The sequence below is a fragment of the Mesocricetus auratus genome, unplaced genomic scaffold (genome assembly GCF_017639785.1).
Source record: "Mesocricetus auratus isolate SY011 unplaced genomic scaffold, BCM_Maur_2.0 Super-Scaffold_2245, whole genome shotgun sequence".
Lineage (NCBI taxonomy): Eukaryota > Metazoa > Chordata > Mammalia > Rodentia > Cricetidae > Mesocricetus > Mesocricetus auratus.
The window spans coordinates 46,540,503-46,556,983 of NW_024429180.1; the positions used below are offsets into that span (position 1 = coordinate 46,540,503).

General features: G+C 42.7%; 1 protein-coding gene across 4 annotated transcripts in view; it reads left to right on the forward strand.

Moving 5' to 3' along the window:
• Nucleotides 1–16,481, forward strand: part of Lrch1 (leucine rich repeats and calponin homology domain containing 1) — a 178,992-nt gene that overhangs the window by 75,134 nt on the left and 87,377 nt on the right. For all 4 annotated transcript variants that reach the window (XM_013114087.3, XM_013114089.3, XM_013114088.3 and 1 more), the window contains exon 2: nucleotides 3,449–3,593. In XM_013114087.3, the coding sequence (XP_012969541.2) occupies nucleotides 3,449–3,593 (145 nt within the window). The remainder of the gene's footprint in view (nucleotides 1–3,448; nucleotides 3,594–16,481) is intronic.

Consider the following 16,481-nt stretch of genomic DNA (forward strand, 5'->3'; position numbering starts at 1 on the left):
TTTGTAGCACATGAAAATGTTCATGTCTTCTGGAATCGTTATTTTCTGTTTTGGTCCTAAACATTCAGGAAAGGAAATTTGCTTCACACCCTCCCCATGCCTGAGACTTGACAGTCACTTCAGTTTTTTGTCAAGGCACACATTCATTTTGTAATGAGAGTGAGAATGTGGGTGTTCCTTCTGGAAGAGTGTTTTAGATGTGTGTTTATATACATGTGGATTTTAATATTTTAATAGTGTATCTCATCTACACACACTCACGCACACACGCGCACGCGCGCGCACACACACACACGTCTTTGCAGGTACAGGAGGGTTTACAGTGCGAAGGGTTTACACTCCTGTTGTTGGTTGTTTTTGACTCTTTTACTCTTTTGTCTTTGCTCTTTTGGGGGCTTGCCACCCAGCTGCCAAGTAAATCACACACACAGAGTTTTTATTACTTATAAATGCCTGGCCTCAGCTTGGCTTGTTGGTCACTTACCAGCAGAGGCAATTTTTCTTAGAGATGATCCTTTGTCAGCCACAGAGGTCTCTTTCATGCGTGCCAGTGAGTGCATAGCACTAGTGTTCCTTGAAGGATGTGATGTTTCAGTATTCCACCACATCACAGGAAACACAGTTACTGTTACATTCATATTTATTGGTTGATTTAATATAAGCATTGTTTATGATATTTATTAATAGAGTATAAATATTTAATCAGCCTTCCACTGATATTTTAAGTTACTTTCTAACTTGTGTGATTTCAAACTCTGCTAAAAACATACCATTTGCACATTCATATTTGTAGATGAAAAAAGATTGGGTTAAAGTGTATATACATGTGTATATTCTATGTATTTAATCTGTTTAACATATGAGCACATATAATATATTATGAAATGGTGACATAGTCAGGCAAATCAGGTAATGTATCGTTTCACATAGTTAACCTTTGTGTGTGGTGGTGGGGGTGGGAACATACTGAAATGTTTTAGTGTATCTCCAGTCTACAGTATTCTTTTAAAAGGGAGCCTATTAGAGAGGAAGTCAACCACCTTTTGAAGGCATTTGAGAAACCCATGTGGCATTTCAGACAGGAGGAGCTGCCCACCCACCTCCCACCTTCATCCCGATAGCAACTTTATTCATGTGTCCGTTGTTGTTATTATTTTGTGTATGTGTATATCGTGTGCGTGTGCCTGTGCGTGTGTGTGTGTGTGTGTGTTGAGAGTGGGTGTACGTGCAGCTCATGGAACTCATGTCAAAGCCAGAGGACGACTTTATGGAGTTAGTTCTCACTTTCTACCTTTTCATGGGTTTGGGGAATAGGTCCCAAGTTGTCAGGGTTTCACTAAAGGCCTCTTTACTCCCTGAGCCATCTTTCCTGACCCTCATCTTCTTTAAAGAACATGGACTGTGTGAATGTGTGTAAGTGCTCCTGCTCTCCTGCTATGACTCAGGCCTGGTGGCCAGAGAACAGCTTGCAGGAATCCATTTCCTCCTACCATGTGAGTCCCATAGGATGAACTCAGGCATCAGGCAGTAGTCTTTTATTTTATAGCTTACAGTTGTTTTTGTCTGCATATGTGTATGTGCACTAAGTGTGAGCCTGGTGCCCTTGGTGGTCAGAAGAGGGCGCCAGAATTGTAGTTACAGATGGTTATGAACTTCATATGACTGCTGGGAACTGAATCTGGGTTCTCTGCAAGAGCAACAGGTGTTCTTAACCACTGACCCATCTCTCTAGCCCCTCTGTTTTTTTTTTAATTTAGTTTTGAGTGGGGAGGTGAGACCTGTGGCATATGTATCGAGGTCAGAGGTAAATTTACAGGCATGGCTCTCTCCATTGGCTGTGTAGGTCCTGGGATTGAACCACTCTCAGGCTTGGTGGTAAGTGCCTTTACCTGCTGAGCCAGCTCACTCGACCCGGTATTTAATATCCTAATATGAACTGGAATCCTGAGCTGTAAGACCCTTCCTAGACTTACTCATTTTAAATAACTTCCTGTTGTGTGATCCGTGCCTCCATTTCTCCTCGCTCTCGGTTCTATTAATGCAGATGCTGCTAAAATGTCAGCAGTGAAGAGCCCTTTGTTAACCATGTTTTCAGCATGGCAGTGTCTGGATTAGATTGTTTGATATTCGCCATTGTAAAAGGTTTAACAAAAATACCATTGGTGGGGTTGCAATTTATGTTACTTTAATTGAAACAGTGTTGGTTACTTTTGTTCATATGCATGGGAACCTCTTGGGTTCCCTTTTGAACGTGCTGTTTCTCCTTCTGGTTGTGGGGCTGGAGATCTAACCCTGGACTTCAGGTGGCTGGGTACCGTTCCCCTGCTGAGCCTTGTCCTCAGCCCCAGTCCTCCTGATGATAGCATCTCCTCATCTTTGTATAAGAGGAGTCTGCTAGGCTTGTGGATGGAAGCGCTGCCGTCCCCCATTCTTTATCATGGGTTTCAGGTATGGCGTTACTGCTTGCTTTGCCATAAGTATTGTGTTCATGTGTCCAGTTCTTCCTCTTCTTTCAAGATGTCTGGCAAGTTTTAAGTTCATGAACATGAGGTTCCCAGTTTATCCTCCAAGTAACTGGGCTTCACTCCTCACAACTGTGGCGTCTTTTCTTTCCTATATTTGATGTCACGTCTCCTGTTCTCACATTTCTCCATGAAGGATATTGCATCATTTTATCTGGGGGTGCTACGTGTCCACATCTTCCCACCGGTCACTGCCCTGTTTTTATGGACTTGGCTGTGGATTTCACTTTTGCTGGTAATTGTCTGGCAGACACACATTGGCTCTTTTTTTTGTTGTTGTTTTTTGTTTTTTCGAGACAGGGTTTCTCAGTATTGTCTTGGAGGCTGTCCTGGAACTCACTCTGTAGACCAGGCTGGCCTCGAACTCACAGAGATCCACCTGCCTCTGCCTCCTGAGTGCTGGGATTAAAGGCGTGCACCACCAACGCCTGGCTCACATTGGCTCTTAGTAGACATAATTGATTTATCTTGGTCTTGTACATCATAAGTACTCCGGTGAATAAAACGTTTTTCTAAAGTGCTGATTATGTGCCTGTTTGTAGGGGATATAACAGACAAGTTCCTCCTGCATTAGCGTTGGACTCTGATTGGAGTTAGTGCATATAATGAATGCATACTTAAGTGAATAGTTATGGTAACTGTGTATTTGCATGTATGAGAAGACAAGGTTTATTCTTGCCGAAGATATTTACCAAAACATGGTGAAAAGCTCCTTTTAAGTAGCCGGGTTTACAAACCAGATACCTAAAGCCTCACCAGCACGTTTGTTTCCCTTTTACCCATGCTTCTGAATTTGCCCAAGCAGTAGAAATCGCAGTAGAGGCACAAAACCAACAATGCTGATAAAGTTCGGATCATGGCACGGGAACAGGGACGAGGCATCTGGGATGCTGATGTACTAACAGCGTTCTTCCCTTTTCTCGTAGATCTGTCTAAAAACAGGCTGGTGGAAGTGCCGATGGAACTGTGCCATTTCGTATCCCTGGAGATCCTTAACCTGTATCACAACTGTATCCGAGTCATCCCCGAGGCCATTGTTAATTTGCAGATGTTAACCTACTTAAACTTGAGGTAGGTTTACCTGGGAACCTCTGATTACATGCTTGTAGGGACCAGCACAAGACCGTGATGCGTGCGTTAATCATCTCTGCCATTCTTGATCATCCTTGTGATTAAGCCACAGAAGTATTAAAGATGCCCATTGTCTTAAATTTATACAGCTCTTCCTATTGCTCTTGGTGCTTGGACGTCCCCATGTGTCAGCAGGGCAAGGCTCTAAAAGGATGTTGACATAGCATCGTTGTGTCCTCTCTCTGACGGTGTTTATAAGGATGCTAGTATGCTGTTTTCAGGAATTCATGTAGGTTTTGAAGGAGGACAGGAGAAGAATGACAGTTAAGCATTTCAAGAGGAAGGGAGGTAGCCATTCTTTGTGAGTTCAGTCACTTTAAGAAAATTCTGGAGTGTCTGAGTGTGGTATGGTACAAATCACAGCACTTGGGAAGTAGAGGCATCTGGATCTCTGGTCTACATAGTGAGTTCTAGGACAGCCAGGGCTACAGAGGGAAACCCTGTCTTGAAAAACCAAAAATAAATGAATGAATGGATGGGTGGATGAATGAATGACTGAATGAATAAATAAAATAATAAAACCAAAAAAATCCCAAAACAAACAAAAAAGGAAGTTGTTGAGGACCCCTGAGCTCTCTAGCCAGATGGACAGTTTGCATTCCCAATTCCCATTAAACTAAGCTAGTGCTTGCTACACGTGCCTTAGTCTACTTTGGATGACGTAGTATAACAATGCTGCAGACTAGCTCTAGGGTTTCAAGAACATTGCTTCCTTTACAATTTTTGTTTTAAACTTTGTAGCTGGCTGCTCTGATCAGATTCTGACTCCATGTTCCCTAAATCCTTTCTGACATTGAAGTTTTGGGAGAGAGGGTAGAGTTGTTTTAGTCCTTCTATCCTAATGAAAACAGGCTCCCATGTTCAGCCTGAATCTTTTATCATAATGCTAGCATCGTGGTGTATAAAGGGCAGGACCTAATTAGTTAGCCAGGCTCATGATGCATAACATATACATCCAATTTTAAGGTTCAAAATTTCCAGCAAACCAGCTACAGCAACTCTTTATAGCAGATAGTAACACCAGTGCTTTTGTTGTTGTTGCTTTTCTTTTGGTTTTGCTTTCCGTTTTAGTTGGCTCCTGAAAAATTAGGGGCCTTTTGATTTCTTTGTAGCCAAAACAACAAAGAGGGCTTCCATCATATTTCATAGGGTGCATGGGGGATAAAACACTCCTAGGAGTAGTTGCCATTGGCTTTCACTTATTTTTTTTTGAAAATAAAAAGTAGTGTACTGCTAGGTTAGCCCAGGTTCATCTGTCTGATTGTCAGTTCTTCAGGCTCCTGGTCCATCTGTCCAGCGTCAGTTTTCTTGTGGCTTTGCCACAGAAGGAAGCTTGCTCCCCCGGACTTTCCTGGGAACCCACACAGCAGTGTTTGTAGATTTTTAGTTCCCAGATTTCCCAAGAGTTTTTTTTTTCCCCATAATTTGTCATTGTTGCCGAAGCAGATGCAGCTCTGTTCACTTACTCATTTTTGTACTGTTATAACATTTTCACCTTAGTCGTTAGCATACAATATGTTATGTATTATCATACATAACAATATTCATAATTAATGTAACTTCATGTTGTTCTAGTAAGTCTATATGCACCAAGAACTTGAGGGCATAGTTGACTATAAAATCCTAAAAACACTTGATGATCTGTTTACATTAAAAATGTTGTGTTCTTTTTAATGAGTTGTAGGTTGCACTTAATTGAGAATAGATTATTGCTGTCTTCAAATCAATAGAATATGATAGAGTGTGAACCTGAGAATTCTCTAAGACAAGGAAGGGGCTGGAGAGATGGCTCTGCAGTTAAGAGCACTGACTGCTTTTCCAGAGAACCAGGGTTCAATCCCTGCCACTCACATAAAGGCTCACAACTGCCTGTAACTCTAGTTCTGGGGATCCAATGCCCTCTTCTGGCCTCTTTTGGCACCCGGCATGCAAGTATTATACAGATATACATGCAAGCAAAAGACTCATACACATAAATAAAATAAAAATAAATTAAAAACTTTAAAAAAGACAAAGTTGTTGGTGATGGCAAGTAATGCAGTTGGCTTTCTGTGATGAATTCCTACATACGGGATAAAGAATGAAGAGACTTAAAATTGCTTTCTGGCTTCCAGCAAGATGTCTCATCTCCCAATTATATCGGTAATTTTAAAATTTTGTCTGTTTTTCTTTTTCCACATTTCCTACTTTATTTAAATGTTAACATGGCTGAGACTTATTCTCTTGCACTGAACTATGTGTTCTTTGAAGGACCATGATAGGAGAGGAAAATAATAAGAAATAGTATGTCTCTTATCGCTCAGGAGTTTAATGTGGGGGTATATAAAACACATGTGGGTAGTTGTTAAAAAGCTAAATACTAATTATTAGTATATTTCATTAAAATTTAAATGTCTTTTGTATGGTTTAGTGGTGTGTGCCATGGCATAGGTGCAGAGCTCAAAGGCAACTTATGGCACTCAATTCACTTCTTTTGCCTTGTGGGTCCTGGGGATGGAACTCGGGTCCTCAGGCTTGGTGGCAAATGTCTTTACCCCATGAACCATTTTGAGAGCCCAAAATACTAATGTCCTAGTTTGTTGCAATAAACCTTTTTGGCCAAAAACAACGTGGGGAGGAAAGGGATTATTTGGCTTGCAGCTTAACTGTCTATCATTGAGGGAAGTTGGGTCTGAAGCAGGAGCTGATGCAGAGGCCATGGAGGTGCTGTTTCCTGACTTGCTTCAGGTGGCTTGCTCAGTCTGCTTCTTATAGAAGCCAGGACCACAGCCCAGGTGTGGGACTGCCCGCAGTGAGCTGGCCCCCTCCCATCAGTCATCAACCAAGAAAATGCCCCACGGGACTTGCCCACGGGCCAGTGTCATGGTGGCAATTCCTCAGCTGAGGGGTCCTCTTCTGTCTTGTGTCAAGTTGACAACTAGCCAGCATAAGCAGTTACTTTTGATACCTCCTGTAGAAGTCAGTCTGGATATGAATATGTAAGTAAGAAATGATGAGAGCGAGTTTTGAAGAAGCCAAGAAGCTAGAGTTATATTAAGTTATTCAAATAGACTTTAATTCCTGCTTGATTAAAAGATTCAGGAACTGTATCTGCTAGGAACTGGTCCCTTGAGCTTGAGTTACTTCTAGACATGAGAGTGATTTAGGTAGAATGTATCTTAGCTCTTGCCTGAGAGTTTTATTTGTAGTTTTTGAAATAGTAGGTGACTGCCATGTCTGTTTACTTGCAAATATGTAATCGTCTAGACAATGCTGTTGGCCTCCTCTGTGATATTGAGTAATATCACAACCCTTGCGTTGTCTGCTGTCTGTGTGACATCTTCCTGACTCAGACTGGCCCCCACTCCAGCTGGATGGAAGCTAGTAGCTGGAAGAATTCAGGAGGCCATATTTGGGCAACAACTTTAACAAACAGTGGAGGTTGGGGGCTTACCTACTTTTTAACAAAAAAGTAAATATCATTTGTTTGTATGTATGTGTGGAACAGCTTAGGAGAGTCCATTTCTCCTTTCACCATGTGTGTCTAGGGATTGGATTTAGGCTGTCAGGTATGGTAGATGGCACCTCTGAGCCATTTCAACAGCCCTGGGTTCATCTCCTTAATAAGCAACTAAAACATTTTCTTTTCTGTGGTGTTTGGCACTTGCACGCGCGTGCGCGTGTACACACACACACACACACACACACACACACACACACCCCTCTACCTACCTACCTCTGTAGGGATGAACCCACAGTATTGTCCACGCCAATATATTTATTAAATATACTTACAAGATAAACAGGGATGGAAGCTCTGCGAATGTGGCCCACTTCCAAGAGAGAAAGAGCTTTTACTTTTATCCTCACCTGTGCCCATCCTCCTGCCCACGCCCAAAGGGGCATGGACAGTATTATGGGCTCACCCCTACACAACACACACCCTCTCTTATTAGCTAGGAAGAAAGACTTTTAGATAAGTAATGCAAAAATGTCTTCTCAGATCTCATATTTCTGCCCTTAAAATGAAGGCCCCTGCTATTGTGTTTCTGTGATAGTAGGGATCAAACCAGGGCACTGTACATGGAAAGCTTATGCTCCCTCATGGAACTCTAGCCCCATTCTTGCTATATTTAGAATCTCCCCTTTCTTAATAAATTATATGCAGGAATTACTAATTTTGTACATTCTAAAATAGAAAAGATTGCATTTAAAGATACTTTGAATTTATGGGAAATGTTCAAAGTTGGTTCCATCCCCTGAGAAACATGTATATTTTAGCAGTGTAAACAACTACAAAGATTTGAGAATGGTCGTGGTGATGATGGTGGTGATGATAGTGATGATGATAGTGATGATGATGATGGTGGTGGTGATGATGATGATGATGATGATGATGGTGGTGGTGGTGGTGATGAAGCTGATGATGATGTTGGTGATGATGATGGTGGTGATGGTGGTGGTGGTGATGAAGGTGATGATAGTGATGATGATGATGTTGGTGATGATGATGGTGGTGGTGGTGATGAAGCTGATGGTGATGAAGGTGATGATAGTGATGATGATGATGATGGTGGTGATGATGATGGTGGTGATGATGGTAGTGGTGATGAAACTGATGATGATGTTGGTGGTGATAATGATGGTGGTGATGGTGGTGGTCGTGATGAAGGTGATGATGGTGGTGATGATGATGATGGTAAGGCGGCAGGGACATGTAACTGCTTAGCCAGGTTCTTGGCTGCCATACTTTCTTCCTTATGTTATCCTCAATTTTCAAATGGCTGCTTTGTGCCAGGGATCCTCATGTCCTCTCAAGAGGCAGGATTAATTCACACATGAAAACATCCTCAGCATCCACTGTAGTTAAAAACATGAAGCTGTTTTCCACATTCTCTCAGATGATGGAAATGTAGTATTTGTGGAAAATGCTGATTTATTGCTGTTTATGTAGCCTGTGTTTGAAGCATCTAGCTTCTTTTAAGCTTAGCTTCTTGCTGTTCACAACCAAAGGTTGTGTTAGTTTAGTGAATGTGCCCCTGCCTTCCTGTTAGAAAATGTCTTTGTCCAAGAAATGTGGCCAAGAACAATAAAAAGTGATTCAGCAAGCCTGTTGCTGTATAGCAACAAACACTTGGAACCGGAAGCGCACAGAGAAGCCTAAAGTCTATTTTAAATGGTTGGAAAGGTGTTAGTGTTCCATAGGAAACTTGAATAGCCCAGAGGAGTGGAGGGCATGGCAGCAGTGAGTGTTGGGACTCTTAGAATGGAGAGCAGAGCGGGCTCATCTCGGAGAAGTTCAGGGATGGAGGAATCAAGAATGAAACTGCTTTAATCAGACTGTTTCCAGGACGAGGGGGAGTGTGTTTCCTGTTCTCAGAGGAAACATGACCAGCTGGGCCTGGCTTGTTCCTCAGAAGCCCTCTCTCTTCCCAGCTTAGCCAGAGTGGGTTTGGAGATGTTGCCTGTGAAGAGGGTTGTCCGTTGCATGAAATGTTATCACACTGTAAAAGGAATGCATTTTGGCTGCCGTCTGCTTCCATGGTATCCTTTTTGGCTGCTAAACAATGTGCAGAAAGAGCCAGCTTCCTGATGGTCATATAACCAGTATCCCCACATTCTTTTGGGACTCGTTCTCAGAAATGATCTTTAATCTTCAGGATCCCAGGGCCAGGGCAGCTTTACAAAGCACAGTTGTTTGACATTTTTGTTGTTATTGTTGTGAAGCAAAAATTCATTTTCATTGTTCGCTTGCTTTGGGCTACATTTCTGAAGAAGCTATCTTTGGCAAAACAGTGTGTCTTCCATTTAGAAAATGAGAAAATTGATACTGTTTTTCTGAACTTGGAAAGAATCTTTGTTTCAATTAATACAAACTTAAATCCCCACCTTTTTATGAAGCTCTATTACAAAGGAAAATGAGAGCATTTGTGTGTGTGTGTGTGTGTGTGTGTGCGCGCACATACATATGTGTATCTGTGTGTGTGTGTGTAGCTAATCTTTGATGTCACATTGTGTCTTATGAAATCTCAGATATGCAGAGACACCAAAACACAGTGAACCAGATTGAAATTTGACAATATTAGTCTTAAAAATAAAAACATTTCCCATGAAGTGGTAGAAAGGAAAGAGGTCATTGGGACATCCAGGATATTCAGCACAGCTCTCTACATGTGGCATAAGCCTTGGTTTTCCTAAGCCCAGGCATTTGTTAGTATGGTCAAACATAGAGTCAGTGGGCCCTTAACTTTTGGATGTGTTTATGAATTGTTCAGCATAAAGGGTGTGTAAATTTATGTATCTTTGTTTTGTGCTAGCAGACTACCAAACACCAGTCAGTTAATAATGGGATATTTCTTACCGAATTCCATTCCTTTTAGCATAGCCCAAACTTGGCAAGACTTCCGAGGAGGATTTTTCCATTATACACACCTGATCACAGATGTTTTTAACTCCCTGCTTGTGTTGGGGGAAAAGGCCGACATTGTGCTCTCTGCAGAGCGCAGTCTGAGTTTGTGTGCTTTGTTTTCAGTTATTTCAGATCTTTACAGGGATGTGAAGATCCTTGTGCCCCAGAGTAGCTCTCTGGAAATGAGGTGAATGCTCACTCTGAATCCACTGCAGAAATTCCTTTTCACTTACAGAAACTCTCAGTGTTTATCCTGTACTCCAAAATGAGCATTTATTTTCTAAATTGCATATATTTTCCCAAGTAGACCATAAAAGCACCTTGAAACATTGGATTTTATCAATAAGTAACTCATTACATTTCCCGTATATGCGATGAGAGATTCGAGAAAAAGAACCTGATTGCATGCACATACAAACACAGACATAAACACATAGGCACACACACATGCTCTCTCTCTGTCTCTCTCTGTCTCTGTCTCTCTGCCCCCCCCCAACACACACTCACTCACTCACTCACCCACCCTCTGGATGGGGGAATACTTGTTGCCCTCATCACTGCCCGCGACACCACTGAAGGAGCCCTTCTGCAGCCATTGCAGTAGGTGTGACGCAGGAGTCCGCTGTGTGAGTGACAGGGGTGAGTGGCTCTCCTGCCCTGGCATTTCGTGGATTTCTGAGTACTTTGTCTTGCTGAATGCCATCTCCACTGCATCCCATGCTCTGTAAACCATTTCGTGAACCCAAAAGTAGATGTTAGGGAATTTTTCAGGGGACAGCCCAAGTTTGGAAACAAGAAAAAACAAAATATTTGTATTTGAATGTTGTTTTAGTTCCCCCTTTAATTCTTTAAACTGTAAGTTTGTGTGTTTGTTTATCATTTTTTTTCCAGAAGGTTATTTACTTTTGAGACAAGGTCTCATGCTGTAGCCCTGGCTGGCGTGGAATTTCAAACTCACAGAGACTGTCTACCTCTGATTCCTGAATGCTGGGATTAAAGGCATACACAACCATGCCCAGGCCCCAGGATTATTTTTAGTTGAAGATGAGATGCATACCTGCGTGCGTGCGTGCGTGCGTGCGTGCGTGCGTGCGTGTGTGTGTGTGTGTGTGTGTGTGTGTGTGTGTGTGTGTGTGTGTGATCCTCCCAATTAGGTTTTGGTTTTATTATCTCTTGATACTTTATTTTCTATTTCACTCATTTCTGGTCTGATCTATCATTTCCTTCATTCAGTTTTGCATACAGGTTTATTCATTTTCTAAACTTTGGCTAAATTTGTAATCCTCCTTGTTGCAGAATATATGATAACACTGAGAGCCCCAGGTTTGTGTTTGCATTAATTAAGTAAAATCAATCTTGTGTCAGGAGGTGGAGCTAGCAACTAGTTGACAAAAGGTCATCATAAAGAGTCAGAGGGAGTCAGGAATATGGGTAGAGAGAAGCACAGGAAGTACTAGGGACTTGGAGAGTGAGTGGCAGTCTTTTTTGGTTTAATGGAGCAGAAGGAAGCTCATTTCAGAGACACTGGTGAAGGGGGGTGGTCAGCTAGTTGCTCCTCAACCTTTCTGAGCTAGCAGGTTTTCACCCCAGCCTCTGACTCCCCAGTCTTATTGGTAAATACAATGATAGAGATTTAGTTAAAACTATGTTTAGTTAAAAACTATATGACGGGGCAGGAGGCTGATCTGGCAGGTGGCAATGGGAAAAGTGTGTCAGAAACTGCAGAGCCACATTTATTGGCTGAAACAGCAGTAGATTCAGGTGTAATCATTGTGGTGGGTATAAAACAGTACCTCCTGCACCAGTGCCTGCGGGGTTGGGTTATAGTCTTGTCCCACTGTGCCTGGCTTTACTCTCCTGTTTTTGTAAGAGCTTTCAAGTGTGGGTACATAGAGCTTTGGGTGGATGCCATTTTATGTGTAGTATTTAGTTTCTGGCACTAAAAGAACTGTAAGGACAATTAATGTGAAATGATTGTGACTTACAGTTATTGAGGCTTCAGTATAAGATTGGAAAGCTCTGTAAATTTGGGTGTCCGGTGTCAGAAGTACATCCTGACCAAAGCATGTGACAGAAAACACCAAAACACTACTCAGTTCATGCTCCAGGCAAAGAAACAGACAAAATGGGGCTCTCTTCCAGAATGTGCCCCATGTGACCTAAGAGTACCCCAAAGGCTCCACCCACCTCTTTAAGACCAATAACTCTTCTGTTTCCTGAGCTCACCACCCCAGGTACCCAAGCCTTTAGTGCATGACATAATGTGCACTTTTTTTTTTAAACCACCCTAAAAATCTTTTCTACTTTCTAGTATTACTCTGACCAGTGAGCTTTTCTATATCCTTGCTTTAATTTGAATTTATTGTTTCAGGGAATGTTTCCAGTATGTAGCTTCTCTAGATGTGTCAAGATTTGCTTTCTAGCCTGTGCAATTAATTCCATGAATAATCCGTGTGTATTTGCTGGGGGAAAATAATGCAGGCATGTAAAGAAAATTGTGGGTGACTTTTTAAGTTGGGATTTACATCCCTTCCACTCTACCATATTTTGTGTGTGTAGATGGTGTGTTATTGAGACTTCCACTGCTGTGTTTAAGTAACCAAGTAGAACAGTGTGGCAGTGGAAAGCTTTGTTGTGGCTCGGGGTTTCAGAAGCTTGCATGGTTCCTGCTGGGGAGGGAGCGGCAGAGCAGGGGAGTGCTCTGCAGAGCAGGGGGGATGCTCTGCAGAGCAGGGGTGCTTTCCTTATAGCAGCCAGGAAGCAGATGGAGAGAAACCCTTGCTAATGGGCTTCTTCCTGTGTCCCCAGCCTATGAGCTGGTGCCTTCTACATCCAGGGCACTCATTCAGATTTCTATCGTCACGTGAAAGGATTGTACAGCAGTGAGCTCATCGCATGGGACTGTAGATGGGGAAAATATTTCCTTGAGGTTGTGCATTTTTTTCCTTTTGGAGCAAGTATCCTAAGGAGTGTGAGGGCCCTCTTGCCCAAAGGTGGGTGGGGGAGCCAGACAGCCTTCAGTTGGTCAGTAGTCTGAATGAGAGCCCCATGGGGAGTTGATACAAATAGTTTTGAGTGCTGTCCCCCTTGTAGGTGATGACTACTCTGAGACCACTATGACCTCAGCCTGGAGGACAGCCCAACTTCAGTGTGGTGACCATTGAGTGTCTGACAGCAGTGCTGACATCTGAAGTCACTTATATAGAATCTGTAGGTCTAGCCAGGAATCCTTTATCACCTTTATTCTTTCAGAGTCACCAAACTTTTATACTTAGATCTTCAGGAACCCCACAGGAAGGCTCTGCCGCTTTTATTACTCTAGAAAAACACGATCACAGGTCAGGTGGGATAGGATTGATCGTAGTTCACAGTGATATTGCCTGGTCTGTTAGGGGTGAAACTTGAGGATTCATATACCTTTCACAGTTTTTCGCAGCTTAGCACTGATTCATGAGCAGAAAAAGAACCCGGGGTATCAAAAAATAATGGAATTCTGTTGGTAATGATGGCAGCACCATTTTCCTTCTGTGGCCTTGATCACTCTTTCCTGGTGACTTTTCTGCCTCTTTCTGTTTCTTCTCTGTTCCCACGTCTAGATGCCCTTTCTCTCCCTGCATTTATTTAAAGTTCCAGTTTCCCAATGCTTTGGTCCTTACAGCTTCACCAAGACCTGCCTCACAAGTCCCAGGTTTGTTCTTCATCTCTTTGGTTCCTCTGAACACCATTCCTCACGTCCTCCCTTGCCTGCCATCCAGATCCTCTTGGGTGCTCCATTTATACCTCAGTGCCCAGCACAGATGAACTAAGTGTAGAGGTTTGGATGAGAATGGCCCTGTAGTCTCATGTTTGAATACTTGGACCCCAGTTCCTGATGTTATTTGGGAAAGCTCAGGAGGTGTGGCCTTGCTGGAGGAAGTGTGTCACTGGGGGCGGGCTTTGAGGTTTCAAAAGCCACAGGCAATTCCTGGTTAGCTCTCTCTGCTTCCTATTTGTGGTTAGAGTTGTGAGCTCTCAGCTGCAGTTCCAACGGCCAGCTACTTCCTCTCTGGCATCATGGACCATTAAACCTCTGGAACCCTTTCTTTTCTATGTTGCCTTGGTTGTGGTATTTTTACCACAGCCATAGAAACATAACAAAGACTACACCCCATGTTAAGTGTGTCTTGGCTTCTTCCTAACTCCCTGTTGTGCTTTTACTCTTCTCCATCACCTCTGCTTGAGATCTCAGGATTATTTGGATCCCTTCCCTACACCCCTTTTTGCACTTATCATTAACTACCAATGAAGCATTTTATTGCCTCCTGCTGGAAAATCCGTGACTTTCTCCTGGTGTTTTCCTTTGCTTTTCTCATTCCAGAAAGAATGTACAGAGGGATGCCCCCCAAACTTTGGTGATCTTGTTGCTGAGAAGGTGGTTGGATATCAAGAGCTTGCTGTCCTCTTGCCTACACACACACACACACACACACACACACACACACACACACACACACACACACACGCACGCACGCACGCACGCACGCACACGCACACACACACACATGCACACCATGAACACCCTCCCTGTAAACACACACACACACACACACACACACACATAACCACAAGCCTATGTTGCTAGTTCTGAAAACATTTGATAAATTAACATTTTTGGGGATGATGCTGAATTCTCTTTGAAGATCCTCTTTGATTTTTAAGCCTTAGTTTCCATTTTGCATGAAGCAGATTTGAAGCAGTAGTTTTTACGGTGAATACCATCCTCCTGTAATTTAAGAACTCTTAGATTTAAGGAGAAAAATTATTTGAGGTTGAGGCATTATCTGATCAAACTCTGGAAATTGTTTAGCAGTGGTTGCTACGCAGTTGTGGTGTAAGATATGGAATGTTTTAAGCAGTGAGTTATTTATACTCAAGAGGAGACTGATGGACTGTTATTGTGGGAAACCAGTGCAGTTGCAGTACCCAAATATGGTACAGGCATGCACAGCTGAATGACCATGCAACAGCTACTGCAGAATTGGGCTGAATTCTGAGGAGTGGCTTGGAAGGTTCATTCTGGGGGCCTGGCATTGATACAGATTTCTTTCAAACCGAATCATTAACCTTCTTAAAGCACTCCTATTACATGTGTGGGCATGAAATTAATGGACAGTTCTCAAGAAGCGAGTTTGTTTTAATTGAAACAATCATTGTGTGTGTCTAGTTTTAAGGCATTTTAACTTTGCAAATGGGGGTGATATTCAGGCTATAGTTAATACAATTGCTTTCAAAATGAGATTTAAACTTGGACATCCAGAGTGGATATGTGCATTTCACTTTAATTAAATCCTGTCTTTGGGCTGAGGTTAGTGCGCAGTAGTAGCACCTGTGAGATCCTGGGTTGAAGTCCCAATACTAGTAAGTAAATAAACCTTCAGATTCAGATTGAAGAAATGATGCAATGTATTACCTTTGTTCTACAATTAAGCATAAAGATAGTCTCTGCTTGATTTTAGTACTTTAGACTGAAAATGCACCAAAGGTATCTTGAGGTAACACAAAGGCAGGCTTTTGTAGTTAATTGTGGAGACACGTTCCTGTGGGAATGAAAGGCATGAGAAGGGGTGCTGGGATGAAGGGGAAGTCTTCAGTCAGTAAGGGAAGTGAGGGTGAGACACTTTCCTGGGGCGGGCTTTTCAGGGGGGAGGAAGCAGGAAAAGGAAGTGGTTCTCTGTGGATATTGTTCACTGCCTTGTGTGTGTGAAAACTAGCAGGTGTCATAGGCAAAGCAGAAGACAAACAGTGCTGCTTTAATGGAAGGCAAGCACTTCACACCAAAGAATAAAATAGACTCAGGTGAGATGCCCTGTGAAAAAGGAAACTTCCTGGCTAAAGTAACTGCTGCTTCCTGTAGGCCAGATGCCCCGCCCAGACTGTAATATAATAGTCCAGCAGTTAGTACAGATGTTTGTGCCTTCTCTCTGCTGGGAGCAGCCGAGGGGGAGCCTGGTGTGGCCACCCTGAAACCAGCCCCAGTGCTCGCAGGTCTCAGGTGTTTGCTTCCCTTATCAGTTCTGTGAAGGTTAGTGATTTCACAAGGCTGCTTCCGTGACTATCCGAAGACCTGGAAGTATGTCCCGGGATTCATGTTTTGTTAGAGAAAGGGTGCTGGACTGAGGGGAGATGGTGGAGAAGAGCTCATGGAGTGTGCCCTAGTCCTGACTGGACTAAACACAGGACTTGACTGGGGCTAGAACCCAGTTTGTCTCTTCTCAGCAGGCCTTTGAATGGTTATATTTGGTTTTAGCTGGTATGTGTTTTCACTGATTGAAACATAGAATCATATTTTGTTCCTTTTTTTCTGTCAGAGACTAGGATAGCCTTATTTACCAAAACCAGTAATATACAATAAATTCCTTGCTATCATAAAATATCTAATTTAGGTAAAATTCTCCTAGTTG